Genomic DNA, 17,466 nt, shown 5'->3' with positions numbered 1-17,466 from the left:
ATATGACAAAAGGTGCGGTTACAAATCGAAGCTACTAAAAGAAGGAATGACCTTAAATGATCTAAAATGGGTAAGATTTTCTTACAGTCTCATACATCTATTATGCATGCAGCAATCTCATACTATTTCACATAAATTGTTTCTAATGTTAAGATTAGCTAACAGCCCTACTTATTATGCACAGCTGTTTCTAACTATGGCTTTGCATGCATAATACATTTCTGAGGCTGTACAGAAATCGTACCTCCTCCATAGTATTTCAAAACATGTTTTCTCTCCAGAGCGCCATTCAAATACCATGTAACCTTAATAAACGTCAGGCTTCTGTGTCAGCCTTCTCCTTATCGGGTGGTATTACAGGTAAAATTTACTGCCTGAAGCAACATTTCGTACCGTCTACAACCGATTGAAGGTTTTACCAAAATCTAACAAGTTGTTTTAAAAAATATGCAAGTTTTCATCTGTGAGGCAATGGGTTATTCCAGAAAAAATCCACACCCCCACGACGGAAGGCATGTTTATTTTTCCTGGGTGTGGGTCGAGCTGTTGAACTGAATGGACGTTAAAAATCGAGCTCTGTGTTTCTTTGGTGAACAAATGGCTTAAATAATTTGTCTTCTGGTCAAGGCACAATGAAAGACAGCGAGGGGAATGATGAAGCGGGTCGCAAACAAAAAAGAACCACAACAGGCTCCCAAACAGACGAAGATTCTTCAAAACGTTTGGTGGAGACGCTTGAAGAGATAAACCACAAGTTGGAAAAGAAAAATGATCACTGAAAGAGAGCCTGGAATTTGCCCACAATTCAATCAAAGACCTAACCAAACGAGTTAAAACAGAGGAGACCGCTCTGTCTAAGTTAACCAAAGACGTCAACGCAATGAGTAAAACTGTCACCTTCGAGCGTGAATGCACAATAAAACTAGAAAGCCACAGTAGAAGGAACAACCTGATCTTGTACAACATTTCAGGAGAGGAAAATGAATCTACCGCTATGACAGAAGATACGCTTTACATCTTCATGGAAGAAAAATTAAAGATAGAAGAAGAAGAAGCCAGCGATATTTGTATTGAGAGAGCACACCGCCTGGGTAAAAGAAAAGATGACAACAAACCGCGCCCTATTATTGCCAAATTTAACTTCCATGAGGATAAGGAACATATACTTTTCATAGCCTATAAATTAGCAGGAACAGGCCTTGGAATCTCGCAAGATTTTCCACAAGAAACCAGAAGGTTTACTTTTCTATGCGTGTGTGCATGATGATGGAAATTAGTCTTTATCGTTTTTATCAGATGGTTTCACTTCTCGGATAATTAGTCTTACCGTATATTTCATATTTTGCCAATAATTATAATACATTAGTTTGTTTCCTGTGTTTCCTCTACAGCCCTCTGCTAAATCACAGAAAGCAGCCGCATTTTAAATGAACTATGCCTTTAAATTATTATCACTGAATGTAAAGGGTATTAGCAATTTCCGTAAAAGAAGAACAATATTTACATGGTGCCGAAAGAGAAATTCATTATGTGCTCATAAATGTCTATGCTCCAAACAAGGACAGAGATATTATTCAATTTATTAAAAACATACTGATCACGTTGCGATCTGAAGACTTTGATAGAGAAGAAAACAGTATTTTTGGAGGTGATTTCAACTGTCCTCTTAATCCTATTATGGACAAACAAGGTGGTGTAATGACACCTCGAGAATTGGTGATATCATACATTAATGACTTTCAGAGCGAACTCGATCTTGTTGATATATAGAGATTCAAACATCCAAACACTAAGAGCTTTACCTGGAGTCAGCAATCGCCAAATATATTTTGCTGTCTTGATTTCTGGTTAATCTCAAATAATTTATATGATTTGGTTTCGAACACTGAAATAATTCCAGCTATTAAAACAGATCACTCAGCTATCTATTTAGAATTTGAAAATAATTATAGATAAGAACGTCAAAGGACCAGGCTTTTGGAAACTGAATTGTTCAGTATTAAATGATGATGATTATGTGGAAGAGATCACAAAAATGATTGTGATGTGGACTGCTGAGTTTGAGAGAGAGATTTCTGGTCATTGTAGTACTTAAGACTGGACAAAATATAATGTAAGAGCCTACTCAACAAATTATTCTAAAAAGAAAGCCAAGGTACGTAATGAGCAAGAAATAGAACTCCAGAAAGATCTTGACAATGCCAAGGTTTCCTTTGAAACTAATCCTACTGACTCAAATGGTAGTCTTTTAAATACAACTATTTAAAGAGAAATTAGAAATGTTCTATTAAGAAAAAGTCAAGGGTGTCATTATTTGAGCACAGGCTTGATGGCACGAACACAGTGAAACAGGAAGTATTTCCTTAATTTAGAAAAAAGAAACCATGTTGAAAAACATATTCGCAAATTTGCTATAAGTGGAGTTATAACAAAAAAGCCATTTAGCTCTTAACAAAATGAATTTACTTTATGATGACATTTTGAAGCTTAATTAAAAACCAGTAAATGCAAAACGTACGTCTATTTTGACCAGCACTTCCATAGCTTGTTTTGAAGTGCTTTTTCTGTTCCACTTACAATGTATAAGGCCATTTGGCTGTACATATGGATCTGCCCCTCTGTTTATAAGCTCTCCTAAAACCCCCATTGATGATGTAGATTGTATAAGCCCAGGGCTTATAAGCGGCAATTTATGGTATTGGCTAGCCGTTCAGAGATTTCAAGTTTGAAGTTTTCAAGTTTTACAGCTGTATTTTTTGGCTGTGAAAGAAAACTCCTTTGGTTTTCAGCACAATGTATTTTTTCCTATGTGCCACATTCCAGTATTTGTGTTTATTTAAAAAAAAAAAAACAGACTACTGGTGAAATGGTTTTCTAACTAGACCTACCGGTAGTATTTTGGCAGTTTTTGTTGTGTACATGTAGTGCACACTTAAATCTTTGATGAAAAACAACAAGTTAGTGTAAACCATGGGTACTAATTAAGTGTAAACCCAAGAAGTTGGACTGAGGAAAATGTCCAAAATAAAAAAAAAAGGTCACATCCCAAAATCAGGAAAAATTCTGGCTGAAAAATATCATTTAATGTTATAGTTTCCAAAAAAAGCAGGAATTTATTTCTTTTTTACATCACTGAATTTTACTTTTCTCGTAACTGGTTGCAAGCATTGTATTTTTACAACTGCATAAGAAGGTAGTGTCAGTGAGTTTCCTGTTGGCAGAGGCCTCTTTTCCCTGGTTTTCCTGAGTGGGACCTTTTCCTTCTGCCCACAAAGTACCCAGAAAAAGAGGCTTTACTACCGTGGAACTTACAGGGTGACAACTATAACCAGGGGTACCTGGCCAAATTGACTGATCAGATAACAGGAAAATAATAGCACCATACATTTCAAGCAAGCTACATGTAGTTGTCAATCACAATTACCAGAAAACGAAAATAAGCAACACAGATTGAAATAAACTAATTACATGTACATCCAATCCTATGGATGTGACCTTTTGAAAGAAAGCATGTGTTTCCTGAGAGGTTAGAGTGACTGAAGGAGGCTAAAAACGTAGTGGTGGTTTTGACTTGAGGTTGCATTTAATATTGCAAAGTACTGCAAAATATTGATATAACAAACCTGTTTACAATGAAGTCCCTAGCACATTGAACTATTTTTTGACCCCAGTAATAGAAAAATGTATGGAAAAGAACCTTGATGTAACGAAACCTCATTATGGGGAACATACATGTATTTTGCCAGTCCCTTGCCCCTTCGTTATATCAAGGTTCGAGGTTCCATTGTATGACAATGTTAGCGAGTAAATTGCTGGTACACAGTAGATGACAAAATAACACCTTGTATCAAACAAATATGTCTCTTGGGTGTTATATGTACAATATGTAAAGTTTTGGATAGATATTAAATAAATCATAATTTATATCAACTGCGGAAATGAAATGAAGATGAAGAAATGATCGTGGTAGTGAACGCATAAAGGAGTTTGTTGTCAATATTCAAATTTTTTGCTTCAAGTACATGTAACTTAATATTTTTGCTTTGTCTAAGTGGCCACAGTTACGGCAATTGCACACAAAGCCGAAAGGTAAATTAGGTTTGCATGTATTTTATATATCCAACTATTTATACTACATTGTGTTATCATAGAAGAAGACTGCATGTACTACCATAAGCATGAAACTGTCTCTGTAAAAGGTTGTGCCTGGCTCTTCATGTACATGTATAAGTATGAAGTCCATTTTTGTGAAAATTTGTTCCTCCAACATGCAAACATCGTTAAAAATGGTGATGAGTAGAAAATTAATTCGACTACTGTAGTAATTTCCTGCTACTGTACTTTATTGCTTTCAAGTGATAATTAGATTTGATACAATGTTTACTGATGCAAATCAAATTCAAGTGCTCATAAATCATGGCTCTGAAACTGTTGGCATTTTATCTAATTTTTCCATATATATATGGGGGTGGAGAGTCTGAAAAGGAGGGAGGTCAGGAGTGTTACAGAGTTGACAAAAGCACCAAACTTTGCACAGCAATAGCTTATTGCAGTGCCATGAATATTAGAGGGGGTGCCCAATGCAAATAATTATGCCACTGAAGCGTGCCAAACAGGATTTAATTATTGTAAATGTCACCTGCTGGTGTCCCTGTGGTGTTTTGATTGTAAATTGTTATTTAATACCTTAAATCACTCAGAATACTCTTCTCATGTTGTAAACAACAATTTCACTTGAACATCTGGCATTCCCATCCATTATTAGCTTATGATTGTATAATTAAGTTGATTATTACTGTGCCCTTAAAGCAAGTCCACAGTCTGCCAACATTTTCATGAGTCATTTCTAAGATGGCCTTGTCTTTGCTTCATAACCTGCAAGTACTCAGCTTCTGGGGTCTCTTCTCCTTTTCTAATATAATGTATTTCAATTAGAGGAGGCCTTATTGTGTGGCTTAAGCCTTATTTATCAAGTATTACTTGTCATTACTTGTCACTTTAAGCTAAAGAAAGCGTATGGCATAGCAATTCACACACAAAATTTTAGAAAAAAAGAACTTGCCAGAGAGTCTGTTGTATCACATATTATCAGGGATTTATGACAGTTGTTCATGAAGAGCAAATAACGAAATGACAGAACCTAAAATAGCTCTTTCCTAAGGAGGTAATTAATTTTTCAGCTATATATAGGCCTGGATGCCTTTCAGTCTCTCTTTATCTGCTGTACACACATGCATGTTTGACAGAGAAGAAAGCATCGTGGCACAAGTCATATCATTTACAATTCCCGCAGTTTGTCTAGGCTTTACAAAGCAAAAACATAATTATAATCCATATAATCTCTTAAAAAATTGGTCACGTTCACATGATAGGTGGGCTGACCCTTCAAGGTGTGTAGCCCGGTCTGCCACACTGGGTAACCCTCTCAGCCGAGGTCAAATTTTGCCATGTCAGGTGAGGTAACCCAGGCTAGTCGGGGTCGGATTCGTGAGCAACAAGTGAGCGTAGACGTGGTTTGCCAGCATTTTTCTTGTTTACGTGCTTAGCGACAATTCAATAATCTTGAGAAAGTGCACCCCAGGATGGCGGGGTTTTAAGATTGCATGTAAAGGAGGGTTATTTTTTCACCCCACCTAAGCAGGTTGTTAAGGTGACTCGACCCAGTTTTTTTGGGGGAGTACCCTCCTACTTTGAAGCTCTCTGGTATACCCACCTTTACTTTTATCGTAAGTCTAACACATAGAATGGATAACATATAGATCAATCTACAATATAACATAAAATTTTTGGCGATCGGAGTAAATGTCACGTGGTTATAATGCCACGCCCCTTTGAGGTCTGAGTCGAAAATCTGCTGTTGTAGGCATTTTTTCGTGAAAATCTCTCGGCTACACATAGTGCGCATTAGTGCCTTGCGCTGAACAGAGTTTCACCAAAATCGCAAAGACCCAATTCGAGAAATTCAGCGGTTTCCAAATTTAGGTCATAATTTATGCGAAAATGATAAGCAAACTTTACACGGATTATATCTAATAAACTATGAGATTCATCTCTTTATTTTGAGCATCCTTATAACAGATGGGTCCTTGCAGGTCAACAAAACGCTTTAGGGCCTTGTAAATGCGCGCGATTTCGAGCAAAGCAAACATATAGAAATTATAGTTTTCGCTATTTGTTGACGTTTGTCAGCGTTTAAGAGTCTTTCTCACGAAAAAAGCATTTTCTTAAAAATTCGTAGTTTTTTTTCCTTCAAATTTTTTCAGGGCCACAATTGATTAACTAACTACCCGGACTCTGAATTTCATGGTCATTGAAAAACTGTGACATTATCTTCTATAAGCCCAAACTTGAGTAAACATTGAAGATTTTTAGCGTTTTGGCTGAGTTTGTGCTTTGGGAGTTGTCTATTGTTTCTAGTCTGTCATTATACAGCATTCTTGTTCAGCACGCGTGTAATGACCGCGCTTGGCTGACTTCCGAATGCTCACCGAGATATGATCAGTTTGGTACAGTGAGACAGGCCATGGCTTGATACATACAGGTTTAACTCACAATTTTTAATCAATTCTCGTGCTTCTTGTGCCTTTGCAAAAAAATCAAGAAGTGCTACACACTAAATCTACTTACTATTAAAAAAATATCATTTTTTCATATGTTTAATGCAAGGCAATAATCAAACCAACTCGTGACGGGAATATCTCGGTGAACATTCGGAAGTCAGCCAAGCGTGGTCATTGCACGCGTGCTGAACAAGAATGCTGTATAATGACAGACTAGAAACAATAGACAACTCCCAAAGCACAAACTCAGCCAAAACGCTAAAAATCTTCAATGTTTACTCAAGTTTGGGCTTATAGAAGATAATGTCACAGTTTTTCAATGACCATGAAATTCAGAGTCCGGGTTGTTAGTTAATCAATTGTGGCCCTGAAAAAATTTGAAGGAAAAAAAACTACGAATTTTTAAGAAAATGCTTTTTTCGTGAGAAGGACTCTTAAACGCTGACAAACGTCAACAAATAGCGAAAACTATAATTTCTATATGTTTGCTTTGCTCGAAATCGCGCGCATTTACAAGGCCCTAAAGCGTTTTGCTGACTTGCAAGGACCCATCTGTTATAACGATGCCCAAAATAAAGAGATGAATCTCTTAGTTTATTAGATGTAATCCGTGTAAAGTTTGCTTATCATTTTCGCATAAATTATGACCTAAATTTGGAAACCGCTGAATTTCTCGAATTGGGTCTTTGCGATTTTGGTGAAACTCTGTTCAGCGCAAGGCACTAATGCGCACTATGTGTAGCCGAGAGATTTTCAAGAAAAAATGCCGGCAACAGCAGATTTTCGACTCAGACCTCAAAGGGGTGTGGCATTATAACGACGTGACATTTACTCCGATCGCCAAAAATTTTATGTTATATTGTAGATTGATCTATATGTTATCCATTCTATGTGTTAGACTTACGATAAAAGTAAAGGTGGGGATACCACAGAGCTTCAAAGTAGGATGGTACCCCCCCAAAAAAACTGGGTCGAGTCACCTTAACAGGCCCTAAGTCTCAAGAACCGTGAAACTGGTAATAAACAGTATACTTAACCCGGGACTAGCTGTGATACTACTTCCATATGTCTTTAAAAACGTCAGCATAGCAGCCAAAGGAGCCATTCATCGGTGTAACACGAATATTAGATTGCGGTTGTTTCATGCGTCTCGTTTTGTGACTTTTTTTGTGTTCGTTTTTGTCACCATCTCTAAATTTCAATCATGTTCAAAACACCCCTTCTAAAAATAATTTCGTAAAGCTCTTTAGAATGATATTCAGCAATAAAAACAAGGTGTGACCTGGTGTGGTAACATAGGCATAAGTGAATGCAAAGTTTTGCGGTATGTAATCTGTCAGAAATCTGTTTGAGTGGTCAAAGTTGGGGCTGGTGGGCTTCTTTATCATGACCACTCCATTATTATAAGGGACCAGGCCATAATTATTGTTGACCCTTGCTTTTTTTGGTATTTTCTGTAACTTTCCACAGCATTATTTTGTGAAAAAATGGTAACTGAATTGCTTTTGAGGAATTCATGATCGTAAGATTTCGTGAGGCCATCCCAATAAAATGTTTCAGTTTCCCATCGCCCTCCCTCTCGTGAAGGTGGGTAGGTCGGTCGGGCAAAAGAAAAAATGAATGAACACATGATTGCATATTAAATCTCATGTTTAGTCTGCAAGATATAATCAGATGGTAAAAGATGTATATTAACAGGACTATCAAATGTCTAAAAAGGCTACAAAAACGAAGTATCGATGATAATTTAAGACAATTGATGTTAATAAGACAAGATCGTGTGCTTGTAAATTAAAGTACTTGCCTCTTTACCAGTGATTCTGGAATTTTTTTTTTTTACTTTTCCAAAAAAATGGGTCGGTCGGGCGATGGGAAACGAAGCATAAAATTGGGATGGCCTAACCACGGGGTATTTGCCTAATTGCAGCAAACAAATTACATTCATTTTCATAAATGATGTATCATTGGTTGGCTAAAAGAGGCGTTGTTCCTGTAACTTTCAGCTCTTCTGAAGTTAGTTTTTTTGTAAATTGTAATGCACGCGACGACCTTCCTTTCTTTTGAAAGATCTTATAGACCTACCATTAACACTCTGGTACAAGGGCTCTGAAGTGCATGAGCTCCTTGCAGGTGTCTAGGCATGCAGGGAACTCATACACTTCTTTTTAAATGCAAATGTGTAAAAAATAAAGAGTGTTAAAAATTCCCTTAGAGGCATGTGACAGTGACTGACGTTTCGACAACCTGTGTGGTAGTCATCTTCAGAGTCAAAGTGAGTTGTATCACGTCAGTTGATGGTATTATACTCTGGTTATTGATCTGATTGGTCAATTATGTCGCGATGTTATTGGTCGTCTGTCAGTTAAGCCGTGATGTTATTGGCTATGAAGACTCGTAATCAGTGATTGGTGCGTTTCGATCCGTCTATTGTCACAGTTAAACAGTCGTCTATTGTTAGTCAAATTGTCAGTTCTCCAGTTGTTCTCTCGTAGTTAGTTTTGCTTGATCTCGTCAATAAGTTGTTTGTACGGCGCTGGTAACTGTTGGCTACGATTCGTATTTGTATCTAGCGTTGAGGCCGTTCTGTCTCGCCAACACGAGCTGTCAGAATCCAGCAAGGATAACATCACAAGTAGAGTGACCTCTACTCTACAATCAGCCTCATTACCGAACAGTAACTTGACTCCTGACGAACAGAAAGCACTTAAACGACTGAAAGCAGACGAGAACATAATCATTCTACCCGCAGAAAAGGGACGGGTGACTGTTGTTATGGACAAGACAGACTACAACGACAAAATGGACTCGCTTGCTAACGACATCTGCTGTGTAAATCGAACCGAAACTGTGCATGGAACCTTGCGTTTATTTCCTGTATTTGTCTCACCTATTGTATTGAATATGGGTGAAAATCTTCATTATGAATCGGTGGTATATTTCAGAGCCACAAAACGGGCAAGAAAACTATTGACCGACAATATACAGAATGGGGGCAGCTGTAGTGTCAACTATTACTAGTGTTATTGTATGACATCTTTGTAAGCTGGCTTTGTGATCTGTTTAAATTGATATGTAAAGATATTATCACTGGCAAGTCTTAGCAGCGACACTGATAGCCGCACAGTGAACATGGCCACACTTACCGTGTAGAGACTGGGCACAAGTCAGTATTATGTGCATGTAAAACTATTTTGAATAGTGTAACAACAACTAAACATTACCAAATTAAAAACTCAAAAAATTGAAACAAATGTTTTTTAGCCAAATCAAACCAGAAGAGTACTCACCATGGGGAACCCAATCTGCTAACATAGGTGAAAGTTCACCCCGCTTTTTATCTGTAATTAGGACCATTTGTAACGGGCACCCCCTTCAGTATTAATCGGCAGGTGCTAAGGAAGCTCTGTGCCAAATTTGACACCTTTGTCACGTCTGTAACGATCCGGCCTATATTTTGCACTAAGAGACCTGACTTCTAATTTCTTGAACGGAAAATGTTACTCTTAATTTTTTTTTTGGCAAGGAGGTATTTTTAGTCTGCTCTCTCCATATCAAGGTCATTTGACAGCTTGCAGTATATTTCCTGGGTGGTTATCATGAGTGCAATATAATTGTCATGCATAACAATTGTCCACTAACCAGTTTATAGCTTTTCATTTGCTTGCAGGCTCAGGGTCTTTGAATTTTTATGGCAGTTGTATTCATTTCTTTTTCTTTCCGATGTTGTAAAGGACAGTGTCAGACTTTTAAAATGGTAAATTGAGGTCCTTTCAAGCCACCAAACAATCAAGTTCCCGAATATCCATTGACACTTCAAACTTTTTACGTTTAAACGTGATATGGTGGGGTACAAACTTGCTGCCCCCCGCCATCACCATACAACGTCTGTAAAATTCGGCACATTTATGGAGCTATATTTTCTTGACTAATTTTAAGGCGCTCTTTTCAGACATATTGACGGATTTTTGCTAACTGGTCCCAGTCACCGAGGAAGGGTCCATTATTAGGAGGAAACCAAGGCAGTTCCTTTGATGAGAATTACGTTTCTTAAGAATTTGCGGTACAAAAGTTGATGAATATTTTGCATAAACCACTTTACAATAACTTTTTTCTGCCTTAAACCCGTTGAAGCACCATTTACACAAGCGAGATTTTCGTAAAAAAGGTTGTTATTGCTGTTGTTTTAGGTTAACACTGGATTATGCTTCACAGTAAATGTAATCTCAGGCTGCTCAGATGTTAGGAAAGTGATTTGCAAATTTAAAAAATACAGGCTGTAGCTTTACCAGTTTTATTTGTTCCATAGGCTAGATGACATTTCCAATACGTATACTCAACACTGTAGGTAGTGGTGATTATTTTAACCACTCATTTTTATCCAATGCTTATCATTTTCATCTGCAGGAACAGGCGAATCAAAGTGAGCAGTAATAAGAGAAGCAGCAGCATGTCCAGTGATGAGGTGCAACCACATGTCTGCAAGTATTGTGATAAGTGCTTTAGCTCATTATCACTTTGTAAAGAACATGAAGTTATTCACGAAACAAAACCTTACAAGTGTCAGTACTGTGATAAGCGCTTTAACAGCTCCTCAAACTGTAAGACACATGAATATATACACACAGGAGTGAAACCTCATAAGTGCAAGTATTGTGAGAAGAGTTTTAGCTGGGCGTCAAATTGCAAGCAACATGAACGTACACATACGGGAGTAAAACCTTATAAGTGTAGGTATTGTGACCGGTGCTTCACCCAGTCATCAAGTTGCAGACGACACGAAATTAGACACCATGAGTGAAGCTTTATCAGTGCAAGCAGAAAGCGACGTGAACTTACTCAACCAGGATTAAGAACTAGTACTGACAGCACAATGTGATAAATGCTTTAGGCAGTCATCACAGTTGCAAGAACATGAACTGAGGTATACATTAACACAGGATTTATTCGTCATCATACTGAGATACGTGGTTTTATGTTTTGTCAACTTACAAGCATGGGCTTAAGGTCACATTCGCAAATGGGGAGGGGGGTGGGGATTAACTTCTTAAACAATGCACCAATGCGTGTGGTGTAATCGGGTCATAAATGCATAATGCACAAGGTCTGAAAAGCAAAAACATGATAAATTTTTGTAAAAATCGCGTTATTTTAAGTATCACAAATGGGTTAAGAGATCTCAAAACCAGTTGGACCGCGAGTTGATAACATTTGATTGATTGACTCCACACACCTTGATTTAGCACGTGCGCGTTTATCCTGACTTTTGGGAACAACATCATTGTTTCGTTTATCTCCCCTTCTTTCAGTTTTATCCCAAGTGCTGTTATTGCCCGAAATGTTTATATCCCCCTCCTCCCCAGGCTGTACGCCTATGCTTGCAAGCATCGTGAACTTACGCATGAGAATGTTTAAACACTTCAATAAAAGTTAAATTAGTATCTAAATGATTATTTTGTGTATAACAAATAGTTCCCTTATCGAGGTGTTATTATTTGGGCGGAGTGCTAAATAAAGGTTTCGGGTTCACCGTATTGGCTTCAAAGTTGCATTTTTGGCACTTTATTGGGGATGCAAAACCAGGCCTAGCCTGCGAACGCGGCGGTATTTGCGGCTGTCTTTTCTCGCTGCCGGAAGACTGAAAAACGTCTTGGTTCGCAGGTTAGAACAGAGCGCTCTGATCGTGTTGTTGATCAGCGGTAAGAAACAGAGAGAGTTTTTGAGATTGTTCCACCCTACGGCCAGGATCAGACTCAGAAGCGCCGAACATTTCAAAGCAACTCAAGTAGAAATGAGGTTAAATGAAATTTAACCCAGTTAAGAACATGGAGTGCCTTCACTTGTCGTTCAGCTGTCAGGGCCGTGGCTCGAACACGTTCAGCCTTGCTTGCATCAGCTCTATGTGCTTAAAACAACGCTTTCCTGGCGGCCACTCCCTTCGTTTAGCCTTTTGATCATTCATGATCATTTACCGTCGGATTCTTGCCGTTCTGCTGTCGGTCAAGTTTTCTCTTCCTTCGTTGTGTTGGCTTACGCTTGGCTTCTGTTCGATCCCTGCTTCCTCGTAATTTTGGCCGACAATCTTGCCGGCACGCTCGACTTGGCGATGACCGTGGCTTTTGTGTGCGTGTTTCTTCTACTATTATACTCCGTGGTTCGAATCACCTACAACAGCTTGGCGGCATTTCTTTTTGCGAGACGAACAGACTGTGGTTTTGCATTCACACCCACTGCTGGTACTCAACTCTCGGTGGGGCCGCGCTGTGATTTCGACTTACACCTTTACATGTCTTTTCTCCAGCCGGTCGTCACTCGGCGGTCGCATGGTTTGGGACTCGGCAATCGCATTAGCGTCGCTTGGTTTCTGTGTGATAGTTCCATCTGGTTTCGTCGATTCACCTAGTCTACTTCGGGGCAAGCGTTGTTGGCTTTTAGTGGCGTTTGCGAGACGTACCGACTGTTGTTTTGCATTCACACCCACTGCTGGTTCTCAGCTTTCGGTTGGGCCGCGCTATGATTTCGACTTAAACGTTAACATGTTTTATCTCCATCTGGCCGTCGCAACCTTTACTCGGTGGTTGCATGCGTGGTTGGGAACTCTCCGCAATCGCGTTAGCGTCGCTTAGTTTTTGTGTGATCGTTTCATCTGGTTTCGTCGATTCACCGAGCTTACGTCAGGACAAGCGTTGTTGGTTTTTAACGGCTATTTGGAGCTCCACACGCGCGCGAAGTGCGCTCGAGCTGAACCCTATAGAGTGTTTTCACTTGACGTCACGGCGGCCATATTGGTGTCCCAAAACAATGAAACGGTGGCCATGTTGGAGTCCCAAACCAATCCTCTGGGAGTTGAACTCTTTTCTTATGCAAACGCTCTCTTTTGTTCCAATAAATTTGCATATATGCTGGCCACGTGAGTGAAAGCACTCTATTGCTAAGAAAATTTTTTGGTAATCTATCCATCCGAAAAATTTTGGTTGTGACATCAGCGTACGCCCGGCGACCTTTTGTACATGCACTACATGTCAACCGATGTCAAATGTCACACTTAAATACTAGCTAGGAGTCGGTCTGCGGCATATAATATCTGTGTTTAACTTGGTATTGGGACATGCAGACAGGGCAGAATAACGTACTACGCATGTCCGTGACATCACTTGTTTACCAAGCATAGCCGGTGCTCCAAGCACTCCTGCGAAGTAAAATTCATGCATCTGAGCCGACCATCTTTGACCATCTGTTAAACTCGTATTTGCGAATGCCAACGAAGGAGAAATTCTACGATTACGTTAGAAATGCAACTCAAGTCGTAAACCAGGGATCAAGGAAAATGCTTTTGACCGTCCCGGCCAGGTCCTTCATTGTTTTGATCGTTGAAGAAGTTTGCAGAAAGATGTCTGAGAAATTAATGTGCTGGAGTTTGGGCGACTTTTCTTCGATGGTACGTAAACGATTTACTTAAATATTACTTTATTGTGGTAAAGGAGGAGCAAATCTTTGGAATGTAGCCGAGCGATAACAGTTTTTGACCGTTTCTTGGTGGTAAGAAAGCCGGCTTTGAGCGCGATGATACCATCAGACACAAGAAGTCTTGAAAGTCATAAACTTAGTTACAAATCTTAGTGCGATCAAAGAAGCTTTTTCGTACATATAGCTTTAACCGGCTTAGAGGTGCTGGTCGAGCTGTAGAATCAGTATTTATTCGGTTAAGTTTGTTTAAAATTTAACTTGCACCTTTAAGCTTATTAATGAATAAACTTTTAAAGTTTAAAGCTGGTGAAGTTTTGAGAAACAATCACAAGTTGGTTCTACTCTGTGTGAGTTTTTCGTATTAACTATAAGTTTTCCACTTATAACAGGTTTGAATGAAGCAGAAGAATCAAGAAATGAAGATCTAGACTTCAAGAAAAATAAAATGGCAGTTTATAAAGAGTCAGATTGTGCCTCTCCCTGCAACGAGGCTTTGAGGGAATTTCAAGTCATTGATATTTTTTACCAGCAGGCATCGACTGGATTACTTACCCATTTACCCCTGTTTCAACATTAATTTTGCCTGTTGTCATATAGTAGTACAAAAATTTATAATGGCCCTTTTGTGAGCTGAGCTAAGAATGAGTCACAAAGGGAAACAAGTTTGGAAGAAAGAAGAGAATTCGAAACCTCAGTGATTGTTTTGTGTTCTTACAGTTCTTATAGTGAAACCTAGCAAGACGTAACAAGGGAAATAACTAAAAGGCGATCATTCAAGGAAAAATAAAGATAAATATCAAAATGTAACATAAATGCTGACACTGATATGAGATGTCCGGACGATTTCTTAGAACTGATAACATGTTGATAGTCTGTCTTTCATTTCTGTTTACGCTTGAACATGTATACATTCGAATGAAAAAACCTTGTTCTCCGCTTCGTCCTTACATCTTTTTTTGTTCATAGAAAAAAGTAGAAAAAAATTACAAAAGGAGAAACGAGAATTTAATAAATTTTGAAATAATCTACTTTTACTTTAAACGGGAACCTTAAATATTCAGAATCCACCTTAAAAGTCGCCAAAAAATAAGGATGTTTAGAAAATCCTTTTGCAAACAATACTATTATAGCACGGGGACGCTTCGTTCCTGTGTCTTCGTTTGTTCATAGAAAATAGTGGAAGAAAAATAACAAAAGTGGAAATGAGAATTAAATTAAGTATGAAATAATCTACCTTAAGTTTAAATGGAAGCCTTAAATATCCGGAAACCACCTTAAAAATCGGGAAAATGTGAGGATGTTTTGAAAATCCTTTTGCAAACGGTACTATTACTGCGGGGACGCTTCGTTCGTGTGTCTTCTTTTGTTCATAGAAAAAAGTCGAAGAAAAATTACAAAGGTAAAAACGAGAATTGAATAAAGTATGAAATAATCTACCCTTACTTTAAATGGGAACCTTAAATATTCAGAATCCACCTTAGAAATCACCAAAATGTGAGGATGTTTTGAAAATCCTTTTGCAAACAATACTAGTTTAGATCCCAGACCTCTCCCGTCTCTGCGCATGCGCCGACGTTGTTCAGCTCTGTCGGACATGCATGATATGGTCAATTGACAACTTTCAAAAAAGGCTATCCGCTGATCAGTGTCAAATGATTGTATTGCGGGCTCAGGTATACAATTCATAGCGGAGACGTATTTTGTTAAGTTATGCGCTGACCAGGTTTTGGTTTTCAATTGATCGCTGGCTCAGGTTCATTTTTAAAGGTGAAGTTTACATTTTCTTCCTCATTAACATATGCTCATCATTATCTGATGAAGCTAATAAAATAAAACCTCTGAATATTGAAAGAGCATAATAATTTCAGTTATCTCTGAAAGTTGAGCCCGATATACCGAATGGTTTCGGAGAAATTCTCTTTTAAAACCCGAAATTTTACAAAGAATGTATGGCTCATTAACTTTTTTGTCACCCATCAATTTCGCAGTTTTAGATGGCTGATATATCCTTCAATATTGCTTGTAATAAACTGAAAATTGGGCAAGTTGCTTGAGCTAATCAGCTTTTTCAACTTTTGAATTTAGTTCGTATATACGGCCACGGCTTCTTTGAGTTAAGTCGTACGCTAATGAGGAAAAATGTAAAGAATGACTTCAGCGATTATTCGGTTATTCAGTTTGCTTTTTGCTTACGGCAAAAGTTGAATTACTTACTTGAGAAAGACATTTCTTAAAGCATCCCTCGAGAGTTTCGCTTTTGGCCTTGGCTAAATCTATATATTACATTTTATTGAATGGTGATTAAAATGCAAAAATCCTTTTTTGAATCTGATTTATGCACAAATGTTCGTTTTTTGGCGTTAATGAATGCAAATAATTGCGTATTTTCTCGTAACGAACAGCAAAAGGTCTACTTTCACATGAGTAAACTTTTAACCCCCCCCCCCCCCCCACAGAAGCGAATCACATCTAATTTTTCCTCACATTCGAATCATAGCGATGAGTGATGACTAAAAAAGTAATAAGAATAAATTGAACGATTGAAGTGTCCAATCTTTCAGTGAATTTCAAGAAATTCGAGGGGCCATGAGATTTTTAAATCCGGGGCATTAGTTTAACCAGTCTACTTACAAATCTGTCAATAACTGTTTTTGAGTTTTCCTACAAATGCGTGAGCTCATCCCTCGAGGAACTCATAAAGATTAAAGTAATACCGTGAAATTCCGAAAATAAGCCCCTCCATGTATAAGCTCCTCCAAACATAAGCCCCCCAAACCGGTAACGTAAAAAACCCTCCGTTAAATCGCCCCTCCAAATATAAGCCCCCGGGGGCCGTGTACTTGGAAAATTGCCCTCAAACACAAAGTAAAACAAAGCAAAAACGGTAAATTTACTTTAAACTATAAGGTTAGTCCAATCGATTTTGAAACGCAAATTTCCCTCCGTAGATAAGCCCCTCCAAAAATAAGCCCCTCAAAAAGGGCCTTTGAAAAATATAATAAGCCCCGGGGCTTATTTTCGGAATTTTACGGTATTTATTCTGAGACAGGCAATATTAAGCAAAATTTGAAAAAAATGGTGACATTCTTAACCTACAGAAGAGCTTTCCAGGCCGCCAGCTAAATGCCGCGTCACACAAAAGGCTGAAAATTCAAGCGCGGCTCTATCGCAAAATGAAGAACCCTTTCAAACCGAAAATTGTATAAATAAAGGTGTTTAGTTTTTGTTATAGCTAAGGGCAGTAGCAACTCAGAGGAATCGATAGTTTGCAAGTTTGAATTTTAGTGACGTCATGTGCAAACCGAGAAGTTGTAGTGAAAGCTGTACATCAGAACGTTTGATATCTCTGAGATTGAAAAACCAGCATAGATTGGACGATTAAGACAATGAAAGATTTTGGCTTTGGACTGCTCCGATGTCATGTGATGATCTTGAAATTAAC

At 38.4% G+C, this 17,466-nt stretch overlaps 1 protein-coding gene across 1 annotated transcript in view; it reads left to right on the top strand.

Annotated features, from left to right (window-relative positions):
* Nucleotides 1-880: 880 nt before the first annotated feature.
* Nucleotides 881-17,466, top strand: part of LOC140949659 (uncharacterized) — a 38,960-nt gene continuing 22,374 nt past the window's right edge. Inside the window, exons 1-5 of the mRNA XM_073398808.1 lie at nucleotides 881-1,236; nucleotides 9,131-9,389; nucleotides 10,256-10,314; nucleotides 10,965-11,158; nucleotides 14,414-14,532. Of these exons, the coding sequence (XP_073254909.1) occupies nucleotides 881-1,236; nucleotides 9,131-9,389; nucleotides 10,256-10,314; nucleotides 10,965-11,158; nucleotides 14,414-14,532 (987 nt within the window). The remainder of the gene's footprint in view (nucleotides 1,237-9,130; nucleotides 9,390-10,255; nucleotides 10,315-10,964; nucleotides 11,159-14,413; nucleotides 14,533-17,466) is intronic.

This window comes from Porites lutea, chromosome 10 (assembly GCF_958299795.1).
Source record: "Porites lutea chromosome 10, jaPorLute2.1, whole genome shotgun sequence".
Taxonomy (NCBI): Eukaryota; Metazoa; Cnidaria; class Anthozoa; order Scleractinia; family Poritidae; genus Porites; species Porites lutea.
Note: the sequence above shows the minus strand (reverse complement) of the source record. Positions and strands in the feature narration are given on the sequence as shown.